The sequence below is a fragment of the Chamaea fasciata genome, unplaced genomic scaffold (genome assembly GCF_029207755.1).
Source record: "Chamaea fasciata isolate MVZ Bird 193981 ecotype frontalis unplaced genomic scaffold, bChaFas1.0.hap1 SCAF_25, whole genome shotgun sequence".
Lineage (NCBI taxonomy): Eukaryota > Metazoa > Chordata > Aves > Passeriformes > Sylviidae > Chamaea > Chamaea fasciata.
In genome coordinates this window covers 5,532,129-5,552,539 of record NW_027094110.1, presented here as the reverse complement: position 1 = coordinate 5,552,539, position 20,411 = coordinate 5,532,129, and the positions used below count along the sequence as shown (strand labels likewise).

Sequence of the window (20,411 nt, the reverse complement as noted above, 5' to 3'; positions counted from 1 at the left end):
GGCAGCCACGGCTTCTCTGGGCAACGTCTGGCAGGGCTTCATCACTGTAACAGCCAACAATTTCTTCCAGATCTGATCTCAGTCTACCTTCCTGAAGATGTGTCCTGGAGGTGAGTTCATTCCTGCTTCCCATCCTGCCTGCAGTCTTCTGATGGGTTGTTTCCCAGCCGTGCCAAGCACATGGTGCACAATGAAGTCAGCTGGCTGTGGGTGGTGCCAGCAGACCTGAGATCATCTCAGAGATACCCCACAGACCCCTGATGACTTTACAGGCCCCACACTCAAGCCAGCCCCTCGCTTTGGTGGTCAGGTGTTGGGGAGGCTTTAGGACCACGCCCATGTGCTGAGGAAGGAGACACTCCCTGAGTAGGGAAGGCATCCAAGCTCTTGGGATTGCACCTGGACTAAAATGGTGTCCAGGGCCTCGGAACCCCTTGCCATCCACACTGCCCACCTGCACAGCTCCCCCTGCAGCAGCAGCACAGCCACGGGAGGAAAGCCCAGGCTCTCACTCCCCAGTAAGCATCCTGCCCTGCGCATCTCCCCCTGCTGCTGCCCTCAGTGCACAGTGACCAGTGACACGTGTGGGGCTGACCCCCTTTCCTGCATGCTGTGCTGGGGGATGATCACACCCCACGTCTTTAGGACAGAATGAAACAGGGCACTCACAGGGTTTCCAGGCTGTGCAGCCCATCAAAACCGTTGGCTCCCAGGCTTTGGATCCGGTTGTTGTGCAGGTGCCTGTGGGCAAAACAGAGATGGTCAGTGGGGATGCAAGCTGACCTTTCCCTTTGGTCTGAACATCCTGTAAGCTGAGCACAGCCTGGGCTGGGATGCCAGGGGCACTTATGGGGTTCCCTCTCTTACCCCATGAGATGTGTTGGGTGCAGTAGTGCTTGCAGAGAGCTACAGAGCTCCTGTCCCTCTCAGGAATTCCAGGCTAATGTAGGAGTTTCCCTGAGATCTCCACCTTCACAGCTGCCAGGTGGCTGTGGATGAACATGCTTAAGCAAGAAGCTTCAAGAAACACCCTAGAGCTCACCTTACCCTGGGCTCAGCCCACTGTGTGGCTTCACCAGCTGTTCATGGGCACGGCGTGCTGTCTAAGGACACAGTCATATTTGGACTCATTGGAGCCTTAGTAGCAGCAAGAAGACTTTGAATGCAAAATCATCCTGTTAGTCACAGTTTATTATCTTTACATTAAAAAAAAAATCCCAAAAAAACCCCCAAAAACCATAAACACTGCCAGTTCCTGGATCAGCTCCAATTTGATTGCAATGAGACTTGTCTTCAGCTCAGTGCTTCAGAGTGCTTGGCTGAAGTGCTGGGGCCATGCCACAGGCTGATGCACATTCTCTGCACCATAGGAACAGTTTTTTTCCTGTTACCTTCATCTTGCTGCTACATGCCATGAACATCTAGTGCTTACAGGCTTAGGAGCTCCCAGCATTAATGTTGGCACTGGGGAACCATATACTGGGGGCCCCTGCAAAGCCACCTGGGGTAATTTTGCCTTGGAAGCTCTGTATGTGATGAGTTTCTGGAGTTCTGGGTTCTGTGTTTCCTCACTCCCCTGTCTCAGTCTTTTAGTAAACCCAAGGCCTTAAACCCTGGATTCCTCGTCTTGGATTATCAGAGACTCTCATGTGTGTGTGCACATCTCAGTGCTTCCATGCCACTTCCTTTACAGCTGTGAGCTTGTGGCTCATTGTGCATCTCCCTCTGAAATCCCACTCAAAGGCACCTCCGAGTCCATGGAGAGAGTTCTTGTGTGCAGTCTGAGAAAGGTCTGTTGAAAACCAGAAGAAGACCACCCACTGCTGCCCAGTCTGCACTTCTACCAGCTGCACTTAATTCCTTTACTGATGCCCCTGCTTGCACTGCTATGGTCTGTGTGATAAATGCCCACCAAGGAGGGGCAGCTCTCTCAGGGCAGGTTTCCCCATCAGTTCAGATTCTCTTTTAATGTTCCCAAGTTCACATGTGGTGAATTGCTGCCATACCACTCCCCTTGGGGGTCCTTTTGTCCCATGCCCATGATAGCACTAGCAAGGGATGCACCAGCCTTTGTCCAATGCTGCTGCCTCCTTCCAAGAGCCTGGGGGAGGCTCCATCCTGGCAGGTGGATCAATGATATTTTCATTATTTGCTGCTTGATCTAAATGTGTCTCAGCTTGAAAAAATCTCTCACTCCACCTGGATTCAAGTGTGAGCTGTTTGGCTGAGCACAGGCAGCTCCCACTGCCAAATATTCTAGGGTAAAACAGGAGGAAGCTGGGAGTGGAGGAAGAGCCAGGCTCTAGGGCAGTTTGGTAGGGGCCTGCAAAACAGAAACCAGCCTGAGACGGATGTTTGTCATGGGGATGAGAACATACAAACATTTCAGAGGAAGGGGAAGGGAAGGGAAAGATATCTGATAAAATATGTTTGCTCCTTTGAGCAAATGGGAAAAAAGAAAAGGATGTGGCCTGCAAGAAAACTTGGATTGCGACTTTTAGAGAAGAAAAGAAGCCTGAGATCAAAATGAGAATGTTATGGGAGAAATTTCTCTTTGTCACAAGAAAAGAAATTTGTGCCCAGATGGTTTCCCCCATCAAATGTTAACTGCTTCTGGTCATGCTGCCTTCTCGTCAAAGTCGTGGTGCCAACCACTTTGAGCTCCTTTGGCACTGGATCCTGCATTTGGCCGAGAGAGGGTTGAGGTCTGGAGTTCCTGTGGGATCACATGAAGAAGTATCACAAGAATCCCATGGCCCAAACCCCTGTCTGCTGTGAGGGGACAGTGTGGGGACAAGGGAATGCTGAATGCCAGGGAAGGTGTGAGCTCCCCGGGGCTTTGTCAGGCCTTGTCCAAGCTGGGACATGCTGACCAGCTGCTATCACTGCAGTCAGGCAAGGAGACAGCAGAGAAAAGCAATCACCTGCTGCATTTATATTTGGCTCTAGAGTGCTTTGTTTGGAGGCAGAGTAATGAAAATCACCCGAAGGAAGTTCTTTGTTGGTGAGAAAATTATGAACGACCAAAAAAGGGAGTTATAAAAAAAAATTGCTGTCCAAACTGAACTCTAGAGTTACCCAACCACATGGCAATAATAGAAACAAGAGAGCTGGAAAGGTAAACACTTGAAAAGATGTTCCTGTCTTCCATCCTGCCTTTTTTTTTTCTCCCCTGGTAAACAAATTTTAACAAGTGGAATTGCAACATCTCCAGTGCTTGTCAATTTGAGCTCAGCCCACACAACGTTATATTCTGCCCTGAAAATTACAGCTCAGCTGGTTTGATGGCAGCTCAAGGTGCTTGATTCTGGGCTGTAAACAACCCCTACGATGCAAAAACATGAGAAGTCTTTAAGCCTTTGCTGTTGGAGCTAGAACACACCAGTCTCCTTGGTCAGGGCAATGGGCTTTAGGCTGGGTCTCTTCCTTGGCAGGCCGTGGGGTGAGGATGGGTTTAGGCAATCACCCATGGAAGAAGCTGGGCCCAGGATGAGGAGTCACTGCTGGTTTGTGGGCTGGCCTGCGGGCTGTTCTCACCAGGAAACAGCGACAGCAATGGTCACACTGAACCCTGGCAGGGTGGGACTGGCCAGGAGCTCCTGCAGCAGCACTAGGGCTCCCACCTGCCGTGGGACAAGGGAGCTCCTCTGCTGCCAGCTGAGCCCTTGCTGTGTCTTGCTGAAACCAACACAAACGGCAGTGGCTGCAGGATCCTATGCAGGCTAGGGAGAGAGGCTGCAGCCTGGCTGGGGCCTCAGGTGGTGAGAATTTAGAAACAAAGCAGAAAACAAAAAATCAAACCCTACAAGAGTCATTCTGACCCACAATAAGAAACGTGCAACAGATTCTAGAAAGATTTTCTCTCCTTGCCAACAATTTCTTATTGGAAATTAGGAATAAATGTGATTTCCCCCATCATTCATGCAGCACCCTTCATCAAATTTGTTAAGTTTTCATTTGACTTCCTTTTCGATTTAGTTTTTCAGTGAATTAAAAGGTCCTGGGGAACAGTCTGAGAGACAGTCCAGGGGCAGTCCAGCTTCAACTCTGGCAATACCACCTCCAAGGGGGACTGCACATTTGTCTTACACAGAAAGGAAGCAGGTTGAGCTAGTGCCTAAATACTGCTTTAATTATTCATTTAAAAATGAAGGTGCTTGTCTATATGGGCAAGGAAAGGGAAATTGTGTCAACATCTGCCATGAACACTGGTGGAGGCAGATCTGGCAGGACAAATGTGGTGCTGGTACCCACACTGGTAACTGGATGTAGATGAACTGAAATGGGTGCAGAGAAGAGTAATAAAAATGATCCAAGGGCTGGAAAAAAAATAGGATGGAGACTTGGAGAACTCAACCTGTTTAGTTTATTAAATAAGATCAAGGGGATGAGTGCAGTGTAATGTATAGGATTCTTCCTGGTTAGAGACTGGGTATTGAAATGATTCTGTGATTTAGTGGAGGAAAGAATAATAAGAACAAATGTCTGAAGTGAAAGCCAAAGAAAATTCAAATGGGAAATATGAGCATTTTTTTTTTTAACACTAAGGATGATTAACCACTGGAACAGACTACAAAGAGAAGTGGTGGATTTGCCATTGCTTTCATTTTTAATTACTTCATTTTTTCTTCTCAAAAAGGACAAATGCAAACATTTTCCATCAATTACTTGCATTAGATGATTTGAACCAAGCTCAAATCTGACATCATATGAATTCACCCCTGACCAGCCATTGCCATGATGAGCTTCCATCTTTATTGTGGCAAAATTGTCTTTTTTCTCAACTTGGCCATGGATAAGTAGAGAAATCCAAATCATAAATGGTGCAAATTCCATGGATTGTTTCCATTAGTGAAGGACCAGCATGAGACTTGTCTGGTGAAGAATAAAGCTCAATCAGAAGTGACATTCTCAGGGTACATTGGAGCACAGTTTTCTTCTTCCTCAACTGCTGGAGAAGGAAATCCACTTTTGCCAAGGCAGCGAGCTTGGTCCTCTGAGAGAAAAGGCACTTTTGCCAATTAAAAGGCTCGTGAATGGGACCCAGATGTTCCAGGCAATATTGTTCCTAGTGATAATGAATTGCACATGCCTGGCACTCCCTGCCAGCACCGAGGTTCCCAACAGCTTCTCAGAGAGGCACTGGTAATGCCCTTGCACAGGTGAGGGCAGGGATTCAGAGGCTCATCCTGCACCAGACTGGGTTTTGTGGTGCTGGGAAGCTCCAAGTCCCACAGATGTCAGCTGGAATGACTGGTGATCAGCTTCCCTGGAAAGCAGGGATGTGTTGATCCTTGCCTCCTCGGCAAGGAGGACACTGAAAAGCAGTGGTCCCTTCTGAAAGTCTCAGCCAGAGTTACACCAGGACAAGGACAAGATGGGAATGGGAACCCAGGAGTTCTGCAAAAAATCTTTCTGTTCTAGTCACTACATCATTCTGTTAGAGAGAAAGCTTCATCGTGTCCTTTAATGACAAAAAAATTAAGAAAGAGAAGTTCTACTAAAGACTCAGCTGGAAGGTGCTGCTGAGTAACCTTGAAAATAAATTACCAGCTGATATTCTGGTTGTGTGAATGTCAAGTGCATCAGAGGGGAGAACCAGTCTTATATGAGCATACACACTATCAGGCTTTTATATATCTCCAAGAAAGAGATCTTGGTGTTTAGTAGCTATGAAAAAAAAGCAAATGAAATGACAGGGATAGCTAGAAGAGGGCAAATGGGCACAGAACAGCATTGTACCATGATATAAACCAGAATTAATTTTTGTCTTTGATGCAGTGTACAGATTTGGTCTCTCCATCCGAAGGTGTGAAGGAAAAAATAAGTGTGATATGAGAACTAACTTCCGATTTTACAGACAGGCAGTAACAGGACAAGGGGAAAAGAGGGTAGATTTTTTTTCAAACTGAGAGAGGGTAGATTTAGATCAGATGTTGGAAAGAAATTATTCCCTGTGTGGGTGGGGAGGCCCAGGCACAGGGGGCCCAAAGAAGCTGTGACTGCCCCTGGATCCTTGGAAGTGTCCAAGGCCAGGTTGGATGAGGCTTGGAGCAACCTGGGACAGTGGAAGGTGTCCCTGGCCATGGCAGGGGGTGGAACTGGATGAGCTTTGAGGTCCCTTCCCACCCAAACCATCCTGGCATTCCATGTTGCAAACCAGGTAACTGAATGGGGACTGGAAGATCTGAGCTGAGGGAAGGGTACAACAGACAGTAACAAAGACAGCAATGGCTCAGAGGAGATGGACACAGAGCACAAGAATTAGAGGGTGTTAATCAAAGCTAACTGGCAATGGCACAAGAACAACTTTTCCCAGAGTCCATTTTTTCGACCAGGTAGGCAAGAGTGAGGGCCAGGTTAGAGGAGTGGAGCTTCTCTTTTGCTCCCATTACAGGGCTAATTGACTCCTGAAGGAGGTTTCCTGGAGGTTTCCTGGAGGTTTCCAGGAGCCAAGGCTCCCTGTGGTCCCAAACAAGGAAGGATCTGGGTTTTGACCTCGTTTGCTCTAACTTAAGGGGTTCTCTGCTATGTGATGAAAGTAAAACTATTTGAAGATTTTCTTTATCCAGGTCCCTCATTACAGGGCAAAGCCCTCCACTGCTTGGCCTGTTTTGGAAAGTTCACTCCAACTCTGTGTCCCCCACACATCCCAGCATCTTTGCTGAGAGCTCCTTAGGTGACATCAGGAAAGAAGGGAAGTGCAGCCCACTGCAGAGATGCAGCAGCAAGGACACATCTGCAGCGTGGGGGATTTCTTGGCATTGTAAGATTTCACTTGAGGACCTCTCTGGCGAGAGGGACTGAAAGAGGTGCTGTGATTCCTGCCTTAAGACTTCTTGCTGAATTCAGCTGACTGAGGAAATGAGGGATGCTACTGAGAACTGCTGTCATGCACTTTATTGGGCTGTCAGCACAGCAGCATGAGGGTTTCAGATGTTGAATGAAAAATCTCTTGTGCTCAAGAAAGATGATGATTTTTGTAAAACAACCTTTGCTTCATACAAACCATCAGCTGAAAAGTATTCAGGATTATTTGGTCCTGAATAGATCAGACTAGAAGGTAACCACCTATTGCCATGAACTATCAAATATCCACCTCTTTTCTGCCATCAAAGCACAGTGCCAGCACGCCAGCACACGGAGCCCTTGTTATTAAAGCTGGGAAAGGATGGTGCCAATTGTGGAGATTCATGGATTTCATGATGAGTGATGTACACAAGGCTCTGCTCACTGAACAGCCTGCAGCCCTAGTTTGAAGCCTGCAGCAGCAATAGATGGGAATAAGATCAGGGAATTCCTCAACAAAGGTGTAATTTATTAGCAGACACCAAGCCTTTGAAGTATTCCAGATTGAGGCTGGGATACTCTGATGTCAGTGCCTGTGGCAGTGCAGGATGGTGAAATTGTTCTGCCCAGGGCCCAAGGTGTGTGTGTGGAGGAGAAACAGCAGAGCTCTGCACCTGGGAGGCTCCTGCCCTCAGCCATGGTTAGCCATGGTCAGCTGTGGTCAGTCATGGTCAGCTGTGGTCAGCCATGGTCAGTCATGGTCAGTCATGGTCAGCCGTGGTCAGTCTCATCCCTGAGTACTGACCAGGCTGCACAGGAGGGATTCCCCTGTGCTCAGCCACATCTGCCCTTGGCTTTCTTCCCCCGGGGCTCATTTTAACGTCCTATAAACATTCTCCCAATGTTTATAGCAGCAGCCAGATCCTCCATCTACCTGCAAACCCAGACATTTGCAGAGGAAGGCACACACATCATCTGCACCCTGGCAGGGAATGTTTTCTCTCCAGCTTGGCTATCTTTTGGGAGAATTTGCTTGTTAGCTTGGTGGGTGAGTCGGGAGCAGGACATTCCCCCGGCTGGGACACAGGAGGGACACTGGGTGACTTTCCACTGGTGATGTGTTGACAAGGGCTTGCATGGAAGCATGGGAGAGATTTATGGGGCCAGTTCTGCCAAACACTTGTGATCCCACAAAAATGTAGCATCGTGTTCCACAGAGCCTGGCAGGATCACACATGTGTTCCCTTCCAATTGTATGTGGTGGGACATTATTCTCTCCCTTGTGACCTAATGGTCAATGACTTTTATTTCTCAAGCTTGCCTGCTTAATTAAGGAGTTGCTTCTTGCCCACACTATGGGATGAGCCAGAATGAAAGCAGCATGCTTTGGAGGCTGAAATGAAACCCCAAATGTCAGCTCACCCGCTGAGTGAGCTATTAAAGCTGACTGAAGTGGTTGCATTATGGTGGCCAGGGGTTGTCTTGCAGAATGAGCACTATTGTGGGTGAAAACTACTTTTTTGATTTTTCTCAAGTCGCTTTTTGCTTTTCTCCTAAATAAGCCTTTATGCTTTGTCTAAACAGATGAACTTGATGCTTAATAAAACTCTGAGCTGTGCTTTGTCCAAGCACTTTCTATGCTGGACGGTCTCAGTAAACACTTTAAATTTTGAAAGAGAAATAATTGCTAAACTTTCACTAAGGCACTACATGCTGAGGTTACTTAACACCCTGGTATCAGTACAAATTACCACACTGGAGGTGGCATTTCATGGGGATGGCGGAGCTCTAAAGCAGCTGGCAATCATACTCGAACTTGCTAATCAACACCAAAGGAGTAATCAGTATTTAATTTGCAGATGTGAAGTTCCTTTTAAAGGGAAGATAATCCGCAAGCCTCTGTTGATAGAAAGGATGCCTCTCCTGAGCAGCTGCCAGAGGGATCAGTTCCCTTTCTGATGGCAGCTTGTGGGTGGTTTGGTGTCTCGCTGCCCATGGAGTGTTTCCATGCTGGAGCAGCGCTGCTCCCCACAGCCGTGAAATGCTTACAACGAAAATTGGACAGCAAACATCTGACCTGCAGATGTACCACAGCCACGCACGGAAGCAGGCATGGGCTTGGACAAGGTGTTGGCATTAGACCTTTGGTTTAAAATCATATTTGGTAATAAAAGGGGGTGAAGGGGGAGGAGAGGGTGCAAGCTGGTATGTTTTCCGAGCAGTGAAAATATTACTTTTTTGACCTGACTACAAATTGCTGCAATGTAATTATTTTTTTCATGTTGCTAGAAATTCCTGCAGTTTTAACACAGGGATTGGAGGGAGGAAAAGAAATGAGAAGGTTTTTGTTGCTTGAGTCTTCAAGGAAAACAATCTGGTTTTTGTTTCCAGTTACGGATTTTTTTTTTAAATAAAAAACATTTCTGAATTACATCAGGGAGCTTTGTAGCTCTTCACTGAAAAGTGGGGAAAATATGACAAAAATCAAAAGAGGCATTTTTAGCATTTCCTATCAAATGAGGGGGATTCCCTGACTCTCTGAACCAAACCCGTGCCCCTGGGGAGTGACCAGCAGGGATTCCCGCAGGAGGAGCAGCCCGTGGGCAGCACCTTGTCCCAGCGCAGGGAGTAAGAAGTGGAGAAGGCTTACAGCACCACGAGGCTGCTGAGGTTCTGGAAGGCGAAATCGGGGATGTGCCAGATCTGGTTGAGGGCCAGGGTCATGGCTTGGAGCGCCGGCAGGTGGTTCAGAGCTCGCACCGGGATCTCCGTCAGGGCGTTGTCGTCCAGCCACAGGTGACGCAGGGAGAGCAGCCCCTCAAAGCTCCTGTCGGGCACCTCGGAGATGAGGTTTGCGTCCAGGCGTCTGGGTGGGAGAGAAACAGGGTGGGGATCAGTGAGAGCTGCCCGCGGCGTTACGCAAAGGGAGCGATGCCGAGGCGGGATGGATTGATGGCCAGGGAGATTGGACTGGGCTGTAAATAATCATTAACACAGGAAGGGATCGGTGAGGCCCCGCCTGTGCTGGGAGATGTCCCGCAATCCCTCCTCGATGGTCATTTGGTTCCCCAAGCCACCCCCTGAACTCGGAGCCTCCAAAGCCGCATCTCCCAGGCTGGGCTTGCCATGGATCTGCCCGAGCAATCCCAGCCCGGGCTGGGCTGCAGGACAGCCAGACCAGCAGCCACGGCCCATTCCACAAGGAAAGGATCTGTCTGGAAATGGGAAATGTGTCCCGGCCCTGCCTGGGGTCCTGTGTCTGATCACAGGGGTACCTGGGCAGGAGTCAGACCCCGGGGCAGGAACTGAGCCCCTGCTCCTGTATCACACCTTTGGGCTTTCCTCCCACTCTGTCTGCCAATTGCTTCTTTTTAATCATCATGGAGAGCTTAAGGCGGTTGAATTTGAGGTTTAATTCGGTGAGAAACTTTAATTTCAAACACTTGTTTTTGTTTCAAAATAGAATGACACGCCAAAAACTAATAATGTTATTATGAAAAAAGGTTTGAAACTTAGATTTGGGAATCATCTCTCTAAAGACCTTTTATTGCAATGATGGTGAGCAGGATACAATGTGTTATCTGTAGATTTTGAAACTAAATTATGAGAGGAAAATACTTCAGATTTGGACGAAATACCAGGAACCAATTATACAAAATTTTCATTTCCATCCACAGCCAACAGAGTTTATTTTATTTTTCCAAGCTATCTAAGGCAGAGATCTCTGAATTCAAATTGCAAAGAGGAAGCACTTTGTCTCTTATCAAAGCGTGAGAGAAGGAAGTTAACAGAGCTGTCATGGCCCAGCCCTCAAATCAATGACCCTCCAGAAAGGAATGTGGAAAAGAAATTAGTATTCTTGACTATATAAAGTAATATTTTTGCTGAAAGTTGAACACTGGAGCAAACCCCCAGACACTGCTGACCCCCAGGCACAACCCTTCTTCAAAGAGTACTGACGTTTCTTAATTCACCGAACACTGCAATGAACTGCAGGAGGAGGAGACCAAATGCCCCATCACGAGTGGGAGCAGGGAAGAGGCTGGGTGCAAGTCCTCTCTCTGCTAGGGCACGTGGGAGGTATTTCCTGGGTGAACTTCTCAGATAATCCTGGGAAACAGACCTTCCCTACATCACAGAAAGAAGCATTTCCTGCCTTGGCTGGCCTGACCTCGATGGACAAATCTGGAGGTTTGTACCTGGTTTAGAAGTACAGTCAAATCTTCCTGAGATCTCCTTCAGAGAAATGTCCTCTAAATGCAGAGTACAAGCTCTGGTACAGCATCACCTTAGACAGGAATGATAACCCAGGGTGGGTTAAATCCCTGTTCCATTACTCCCATTTTGCCACATTAATGTGTTAACCTCAGAGCGTGCTGAGGCCCTGGTGCAGGGTGCCCGGAGCAGCTGTGGCTGCCCCATCCCTGGAAATGTCAAAAGCCAGGTTGGATGGGGCTTGGAGCAACCTGGGATAGTGGAAGGTGTCCCTGACCAGGGAAGAGGTGGAATGAGGTGGGCTTTGAGGTCCCTTCCAGTCCAAACCATTCTGGGGTTCTGTGATTGATTCTGTGATTCTATTTTTCCCAAATTTCAATACTCTTGCATTGCTGCAAAGGGACATTTTCTGGTGCAAGGCTGTTCAGTTGAGAGGAACACAAAAGCACATCACACCCAAAGCTCTATTCCCACAGGTTTTGTGTCTTTGTTCATAGGGCTGACACAAGACAATGGATTTCGATTTTTCCTGTTGAGAGAGTGGGCATTGCAAGTTCTGCCCCAATTTACTTGCTGCCCCCCAAACTACAAAGAAATCAGAGAATAACATCATTCATCTTCTTGAGACAACAACTCCAAAGAATAAACATCAGAAAAGCAAACCCTGCAGCAGCTCAGAGTAAGGCTAAGGATTCTATTTGAAAATTTTGTCAAAATGTTTTGGGACTGAGAAGAACTTTTTGAGCAAAATGAAAACTTCTGCACAAAATGTTAATCTTTGCTTATTTTTTTTCCATTCCTTGCTCAGCATGAGAAATCTGTTAGGTTTTGACATCATTAACTGTTAAAATAAAATAAAAAAAAGCAGCATTGTTTACTTTTCCCAGCAATATTCTTTCATCCAAATCCCTATAAGTTTACTGAAAATTGTTTCAAAGTGAATGCTCAGTTTCAAGTTTAATTAATTAAAGAACAGACAATGAAAATACCCACGCGAATAGCTGTAATTTCTCAAAGCCAAACTCAGCTTTCAGAAATGGAGATGCTAAAGCAGAGCTGAGGGCTGGTACACCAGACTGAGCTGGGACAGGGACAGGGACAAGGGAGTGAGGTGGAGCCCGTGGCTGTCCAGCTTCACTTCCCACCTTGCTCATGAACTCCTGGCTGAAGCCCCAGATGTGACCCACAAGGTTTCAGTGTGATGGTGCCCCAGCAGTTTGGGAAACCATTAATGCTGCTGGATTTGCTCTCTGGCTGTTCAGCAGCTCAGGAAAGGCCCTTTTATCCCTAGGGATGTCCATGGGTATGAGAAGTGAAGCACGGGTGGAGGTTTTTGAGGTACTTGGGCACTAGCCTGTCTTTGTGGGTCCCTGAGTACAGGGGCAGGAACTTGGATCCATCCAAGGAGTTGGTTAACATTCCTGGATGGCTTCTGGCTGTGCTGCAGCCTCGTGTGTCCACACCTCTGTACCTCCACACCTTGCTGCCAGTGAGAGGCCCCCTCTGCAGGACTCAGATGAACCCCAACCCTCCTCCTCCTCCTCATCTCTGCAGGGGCTGCCTGGAGGCAACCTGGCAAGGTGTGAATGTGTGGCAACCGCCCATGAGACACCCTCTGGGGATGGGTTACATTCTGGGGAGGTGTTGGGAAGCTCCAGCCATGTAATTACTGTCAGTCTGCTCCAGAGTGTGGAGATCAGAGCTCAGAATCCTCAGTGGAGCAAAAGGGAGACATTCTGCTGGTTCCAATGAGCTGGACCTGAGAAGACTCAGAATCAGCAGCCTGCTTGGACCACAGCACAGCAAGATGCGCCTATCTGGGGCCAGGTAAGTTAACATTAGGAACAAGGAAGTGCCCAGGTGAAGGCATTTCACGTGCAGCATGATGGGCAGGACTCCTTATGTGCCTTTGCAGCACTGATGAGGGGACAGGGAACATGGGCTCAGTGACAGCTGCGTTCCTGGCACCAAGGGATGGTTAATTGCTCCTCAGGGAGCTGCTGGCTCTTTCTGGAATAGATGTGCATTCTTTCTAATAAAAGCCGTGCATGTGGGGATTGCTAATTGCTATGGCTTTCAGACAGCTCTCTACTCTCTTCTGGAAGCAGAAAAGCTGAAGTTCTTGGCACAGAGTTGTTAGTAATTATATCAATTATACTAAACAAAAACCAACCCAACAGTTCTCTCCTTTCTTCAGTGTGTGACTCTGGCTCCTTAAGTGTTTTGTGTTATGATTTATACCTGAGGTAATTGGGCCGATTAGTGGGTAAATGAGACAGCACAGGCCAGGGCTGGCTCCTCACCTTTCTCGGAGATGTTTTAATCTTTATTTCACCAAATCACTCAGTTGGTTTTCCTTGCAAGCTTTAACCCTTTGCTTGCTTGCAGAGGAAGACGCCTCTTCCATGGAGCTGCTGGGTGGCTTTGGAGAGGAACTCATGCCACGCCTGCTGTCCAGCAGGGCTGTGGGTCTGGAGAGAGGATCACACACAGTGACTCCAGATGTCAGCATGGACAAGATTTCCAAGTGACTTCACAGGCTCAAGCAAGGCTCTGCAGAGCGTTGGCCTGTCTGTTGCATGCAGAAGGAGGTGATTTTAAGTGGGACATTCAAGTACAACAGCTTATGAAAACCAGCCACTGCTGAAAGTCCCGGCTTCTGGCTTTAGAGCTGCATCTGCTGCTGAGAGTTACAGGGTGTTTATATGACTTCAACATGACAATGACTCAAAAGTCCTAAAAGTTCCTGCAGTCACCTCAGACTTTACTCCATTTCCCCTTTTAGGGACTACAGGGGTAGTGAGAGAGGGAGCTGCCTGGAAGAACATCCAAAGTCCACTGGTCTGAGGCATCTTTTCCCTGAGCAGATGTTCACATCTCTGCAGAGCCATGGTGAGAGGAGCAGGTCAGCACCAAATGTGAGTGCTCCTGAGCTTGCCAGTTGCTTCCTTTCCTGCTGCTGTGGAGTGACAGCTCTGGGGAGGCAGAAGAACCTGGGTGGGATGGGAAAAGGAAGTGTTTCCTTGGGCAGGACATTTTCAGGCTGGCTTCATAGGGAGATCCAGGGCTAAGGGCCTAACATGCCTTGGAAGAGCCCCTTCATCGCTTTGAATGTTGTCTGTGTTTGAGAAATGCTTCAGGAGAAATCAACTGCCTTCTTGCCAGGAGCAGTCCAGAGAGGATGGTGGGATCAGGAACAATACTAGAAAGAACCAGGCACAGGGAAGTCCTTTTCTGAGGCCAAAAAATCAAGAGTGGGAAATTCCTCCTTTCCGATGAGCAGGAGACAAGCCAATGCCACCAGTGCAGCCACTGGGGAGGTCTGGACAGGGGTGGGCTCTGTGCAGTCCTCAGTGCAGTGAGTGTGTCGTGAGGTTTGTGTTAATCCTCAGCTATGATCTGAGATCTTGTATTTTCTGTGTCATAGACCCAGCAGTTTCTAAGAACTGTCTTTTCCCAATAAATGTTTCCAGAGTGTTTCAGAGGATGTACAAGTGTGTTTCTGAGCTGTTGGTAACATAACTGGCAGAATAACCAGAATAACCAGGGGATGACCAGAACCAGTCTCTCTGTTCCCCAAAGGATGTGGTGCAAATCTCAGCCTATAATTGGCAGGAGCAAATTTACCCATATCCTACCATTTCCTTCTGGCTGTGAAGCATTTACAGGGGGAGCTGCAGCCTGGAAACCAACAGAAATGCTCAATACCATGTTGTCAGGAGAGATCCCAATTTTTGCTGCTGTTTTTTCCTTCCTCACACACATCAGAGCCAGTGAGAGCTGTCTGCCTGCATGTCTTCGGCCACTCATGCACAGTAACTGGCCTGCAGCACAGGCTGGGTTGTTCCCTACAGCCCAATCGCCGCAGGGCACCGGGACCTCAAACTGCAGCCCATCCTCACAATACTTTTTTGACCCCCACTGATAAAGGTGGAGGAGACTTGCCACTGAAGATCATACGCAGCACTGAGTGGGGCAGGGCTGGTCTGCTCTCTCTCCAGAGCGGGGAGCTCCTCTGTGGTTCTCTGTCCTCAGCAGAACACAGGACATAGAGAAAGGGCATTCTGCAGGGAGAGCTGTGGCCACTGAAGGTGTGAGGGCTGAGCCAGCGGCACAGAGAGGACGCGCTGCTTTGCCCACCCCTCCCACCACACCCCTGAGCCACAGGAGAGGAGCTGCTGTCTCCCTGGCCCCAGTGTTCATGTGTGTCAGCTGAACAGAGCTGAGCTCACCAGAAATGTCTAATTGGTGCCTTCAGGCAATCGTGTCTCTCTTCCTGTCTGAGTTTATCTTGAAAGGCTCGATTGAGTTACCTCCTCTCCCATAACAGGATCTAAGTTCCTTGTAGTAACATAAGAAGGAGATGATGTCACTGCAGCTCAACTTCTCCGATAACTTACTAATGACTGGGGCCAACACCTCAGCTTCTTTCTCAGGCAAAGCTCCCACACTGAGTCAGTGAGCTCCCGGGGAATTGCTGTGCAAAGAGCTGAGGGCACGGCGAGGGAGGACGGCTCCGGGGTCACCCTGCTCGAAGCCACTCCGTCCCCCACTGCCACACTGCCCTGCAAGCCAGCCCCACACGTGCTGCTCTCTGCGCCCTGCTCAGCGCTTGCTGACACACACAGGCAGGAGGGTCTGGGTCCCTGAGCCTGCCCAAAGAACCCAGGGGAGGAGCAGAGTTCTTCTGTCAGCTGATACCAGCTGGCATAGGACAAAGGACTGCAGGACTCACCTGGAAAGGGGAAAACTGGGTTCAACCTCTGCCTGCCTGTTATGCCTTTGCTGCCATAACGTAGATTTGGTGGGAGAATGGAGCTGTTGGAGTGGTCATGCTGAGGGCTCTGGAAACAGCCTGAGGGAGCTGGGGCTGCTCGGCCTGGGGAAGAGAAGGCTCTGGGGAAACCTCAGAGCTCCTTCTTGTGCCTAAAGGGGGCCCTTCAGAAGGGTGGGGACAGAGTTTGTAGTAGAGTCTGTAGGAATAGGACAAGGGGTGATGGAGAGGGGAGATTCAGACTAGATATAAAGAAGAAATTTTTTACAGTAAGATGGTGAAGCACTAACACAGGCTGCTCAGACAAGTGGTAGATGTCCCTTCCCTGGAAACATTCAGGGTTGGATGGGGCTCTGAGCAGCCTGGAGTACTTAAGGATGTCCCTGCTCATTGCAGGGGATTGGACTGGATGACCTTTAAAGGTCACTTTCAACCCAAAGCATTCTATGATTCTGTGAATGACACATTATTGCCTTGCAGGCCAGCTCCTACACCTGGGATCCCTGCCGTGCCACAGAAAGGCTCCCAGCCCTCAAGCAGGACTCACAAGTGCTGCCTGGCTCCACTTCCAGCTGGAAACTTGTGAAAACCATCCCAGGCAGTGAATGGAGGTTCAAGACACAAACATGTTTGCAGTTGGCTGTGGAACAGGACCCGGTGAGAAAGTTTGCAGGGCTCTGTTTGGACTGCAATGAGTCTTCACTCCTGACTCAATGGGGCATGTTTCTGTGGGAAGCTCTCCACCAGGGATGCTCAGGAAATGAAATCAGGGCAATACCCAGACTCCACACAAAGTGCCTTTGGTGTAGACAAGAGGGCTTTGTTATCCCCAGTTGCAAACACCTCCAAAACCCCTCAGGTCAGAACGGTACAAGAAGGATTGCCAAAATCTCTGTGCAGCTATAGAAACTGCCGAAAGCTGGGCAGCTGAGCCAGCTCCCCGACCAGCCTCTCCCTGGGCCCTGGCATTGCCCCCTTGGCCATGGCGCCAGGCTCAGGGAAAAGGAGAAGGTGCAGGAAGCAGCAGGAGGCCGAGCAGAGCGGCTCAAAGGCTCACCAAGCAGCGGGGCCTGCGTATTTGCTGGGAAACATGGTGTGTGTGAAGGATGAAGCAGCTGGAAAAGAAAAAGGTGAGCAGCCCTTGTGGCAGAAGGAACAGGACATGCTGTGCTCTGGGGACAGGGGCTCTGAACAGATCTAGGCACACTGGAGTGCAGGGTCCAGCTCTGGGGCCTGCAGCAAAAAACACACGGGGCCTGTTTGTGTGGGTCCAAAGGAGCCCATGGAGCTGCTCCAAGGGCTGGAGCCTCTCTGCTCTGGAGCCAGGCTGGGAGAGCTGGGGGTGTTCAGCCTGGAGAGGAGAAGGCTCCAGGGAGAGCTCAGAGCCCCTGCCAGTGCCTAAAGGAGCTCCAGGAGAGCTGGAGAGGGACTGGGGACAAGCATGGAGTGACAGGACAAGAGGGGAATGTCTTCCCATTGCCAGAGGGCAGGGTTAGATGGGATACTGGGAAGGAATCATTGGCTGTGAGGGTGGGGAGGCCCTGGCACAGGGTGCCCAGAGAAGCTGTGGCTGCCCCTGGATCCCTGGAAGTGTCCAAGGCCAGGTTGGACAGGGCTTGGAGCAGCCTGGGACAGTGGAAGGTGTCTCTGCCCATGGCATGGGTGGAACAAGTTGAGCCTTAAAGTTTCTTTATACATAAACCATTCCGGGATTCCATGATTCTATGATAGATGTTGCCAGTTTAAATATGTCCATTCCTTGCTCATCTCCCTATCTCCAGTTCTCCTGAAGCTCCTCTGTGGTTCATCAGGAGTCAGCTTACACACCAATGCTTGAACACCTGGGACCCACCTTCCCTTGGCACTGACATGTCTATTGTATGAAGCAACTGCTGTCTGTCATTTCTACTGAGTCATCACCAGGGACACGCAGCCTGCCCTGGGGGCTCACGTGGCTAAGTGAGTGAGTTAAGGTTCCTGGCATTACATGGGTTATGCCATGACAAAGGTTAATGGAAACGCATTGGAACTTCAAGACTTTATGAGGCAAGAGTGTGGATGTGAGCTGTGACTATTGTTTCTTCAGTGCTCACAACGTGCCCAGGACACACACTGAGGGCAGCCAAGGGAGCACGTGCCTCTTCCTGAAAGCTCATACAGCCTGACATGGGGAGTGACAGTGTGATGCCTTGGGAGGCTACCTAGAGCAGAGGCTGGACAGTGTTAAAGGAATAAAGGTATTTGTTAAAAGGCCTTCAAAGGATGCACCTTGGGCAGTACAAGAACCTGGCCAAGGCTTGACCCGAGATGGACCCAAGATGGATGGCTGGTCACACGTTTTTACACTTTTATAAGTTTTGGTCCATTTACATACTGGGGTTAATTGTCCAATTACAGCTTCAGGTTATGAAGTCCCATCCTCCCAGTTTGCTCTCCTCAGTTTGCTGCTGTTTTTACTTTTTGGGCCTGAAGCTGCAAAGGTGTCCTTGGTTCTGGGGCTGGAAAAGGATTGTTTTGTCTAATTACACCGTGAAGAGAACCTGCTAGCACTTTATATGAAGTTCAGAGTTATATACCAATGCAGTACAGAATCTGGAAAATATGAAAGCTAAAACTTAAGGTATCAAGTGTGTTTGAGAGGGGTGTGAAGGCAGAGTCAAGTTTCAGTGTTTGTCAAGAGTCTCTTCTGAGGGACCTCTGCTTATTGAAAGGCAGGTTCTGCAGTCACTGCAGTGTGAGCAGAGAAAGGTGGAAATAATCTGGGGAGATATGTGACCATCAGTGGCCCTGCTGGATTGCTGCAGTCAGTACAGAGAGGTTTGGAGGTGACTGCAGTACCTTGTGGGCATAGCCAGGCAGGTATAGCCACTGCTAGGCTGCTGGATAAACACAGCTCCAAACACCTCCCTCTGCTGTAACCTCTTCGTTGGCACCACAGGTGGGAATTCTGGAGGTGCTGGGGCGTGGCAAGGGAGCCCTTACCATCACCTCCTTCCAAGTGTTGCCAACCACCAGCTCAACGAATGGGAAAATCAGAAAGTGAAGGCTCGAGAGAGAAGTTGACATCTTGGACATGCTGGCACAAGTCTAGGTCATTGGGACCTGAATGACCTACCCTCTGCACATTCCAGGAAAGGATTTCAAAAGAGAGGAAGCTGCTGCTTTTTACACATTGTGAGCACGTGAGGCATGTGATGCTGTTGGGGCAGTTTCTCTATCTTGTATCTACATACACCGTCCTTGGAAGAGATACCAATTCATGCAGACACCTATTCTTCTGTATTATTTTCCAGTTCTTTACTGGAGTTTGCTAAACTTTTAGCCATTGGCCTGGTAAACCACACAACACTCTTGTCTTCCTGGGAGATGAATCCTGGGATCCTTCACAGCATTGACACTTACAAGCATGAGATACATGGGCACTGCCTTTACATAAACTTCACAGCAACTCATTGCTGAAAAACAGCAAGTAATGAATGAAAAACAAATGCAGCAAGGATTTGTTGTGGCATTGCTAAAGTGAATTGCTCCTTGTGTGTGGTCATTAAATCTTTCTCTCAAAAATGCAATTGAGACCATTGTATTGGGACAACCACAATGGATTTCATGGTTTTGTACTGCTAAGCAGAAAAGACTCTAATCTGACCAGCTGCATTCCTCCTTCTGACAGGAAGAAATCCGTGTCTGTGATGTAGACACTAGCCATGCTTCCTTTCTGACTTGCTCCCAGAACAGTGGTTGCAAATTCAAATCCCTCCAGCTCTGGAGTGTAGAGAAATTCTTCCCTGGTTAGAGGGTAAATTGCTGCTTTCATCTGTATTTTTGGGCAAGACGATCTCCTCTGATAGATTTCCCTGAGGGCTGCACAAATGTGTGCTGGGTCATGTGCAGGGGGCTGTGGGGAGCAGAGATGCTCAGCTCTGCTTTGGTACCCCTGCTCTCTTGGGGTGTGTCAGCTTGGGGGGCTGATTTTGCTGGATAAAAGTGAGGGGTGGGGACAGGGACATTTTTCTTTTTCCTTCCAAGTGTAGGAAGACCACATCTCACCCAGTCTTATTCTTATTACTTGAAACCAGATATAGGGTCTTTCTGTAGCCAGAAGGGAAAACCAGATTCCTCCAGAGAGTGATTCATCCCCCAGAGTGGGCTCAGAGATAAGAGAGATGATTCACCCTCTGCAGATGCTGAGCGTTTTCCACTGCTGCTGGGGTGAGGTAATATCTAGACAGCCACGGTCAGAGGAGACAAATCCACCTGGTCTGCCTGAGGGAGACGTGGGCACAGCAGAAACTTACCCAGAGTGAAGGAAGGTTGTGCAGTGAGGCCACGGTGGTGACTCAGAACAATTTGATTTCCTTCTTGGCAGTGTTTTGGGGTCCTCCACCGTGAGGGAAGGATCCAGCACCCCAGGCACAGCAGAGGCACAAAGACACCAGGCCCTGGTCCCAGGTACTCAGCATCCCAACTACAAACCCAGCTCAGGCTTTTTTGTAGCTGTGCCAAACCCCACGGTGGCTGATCCCCCTGCTGTTACCTGTGGGCTGCAGGGAAGCTGCTGCTTGGCTCCTAGCAAGAACACAGTGACCAAGACACAGGCTTTGCCCCAGTAAAAGATAGTGGGGCATGTTCTGCC

General features: G+C 48.9%; 1 protein-coding gene across 1 annotated transcript in view; it reads right to left on the bottom strand.

Moving 5' to 3' along the window:
- Nucleotides 1-20,411, bottom strand: part of LGR6 (leucine rich repeat containing G protein-coupled receptor 6) — a 147,313-nt gene that overhangs the window by 39,952 nt on the left and 86,950 nt on the right. Inside the window, exons 5-6 of the mRNA XM_066203761.1 lie at nt 9,440-9,655; nt 670-741 (exon numbers count right to left, since the gene is read on the bottom strand). Of these exons, the coding sequence (XP_066059858.1) occupies nt 670-741; nt 9,440-9,655 (288 nt within the window). The remainder of the gene's footprint in view (nt 1-669; nt 742-9,439; nt 9,656-20,411) is intronic.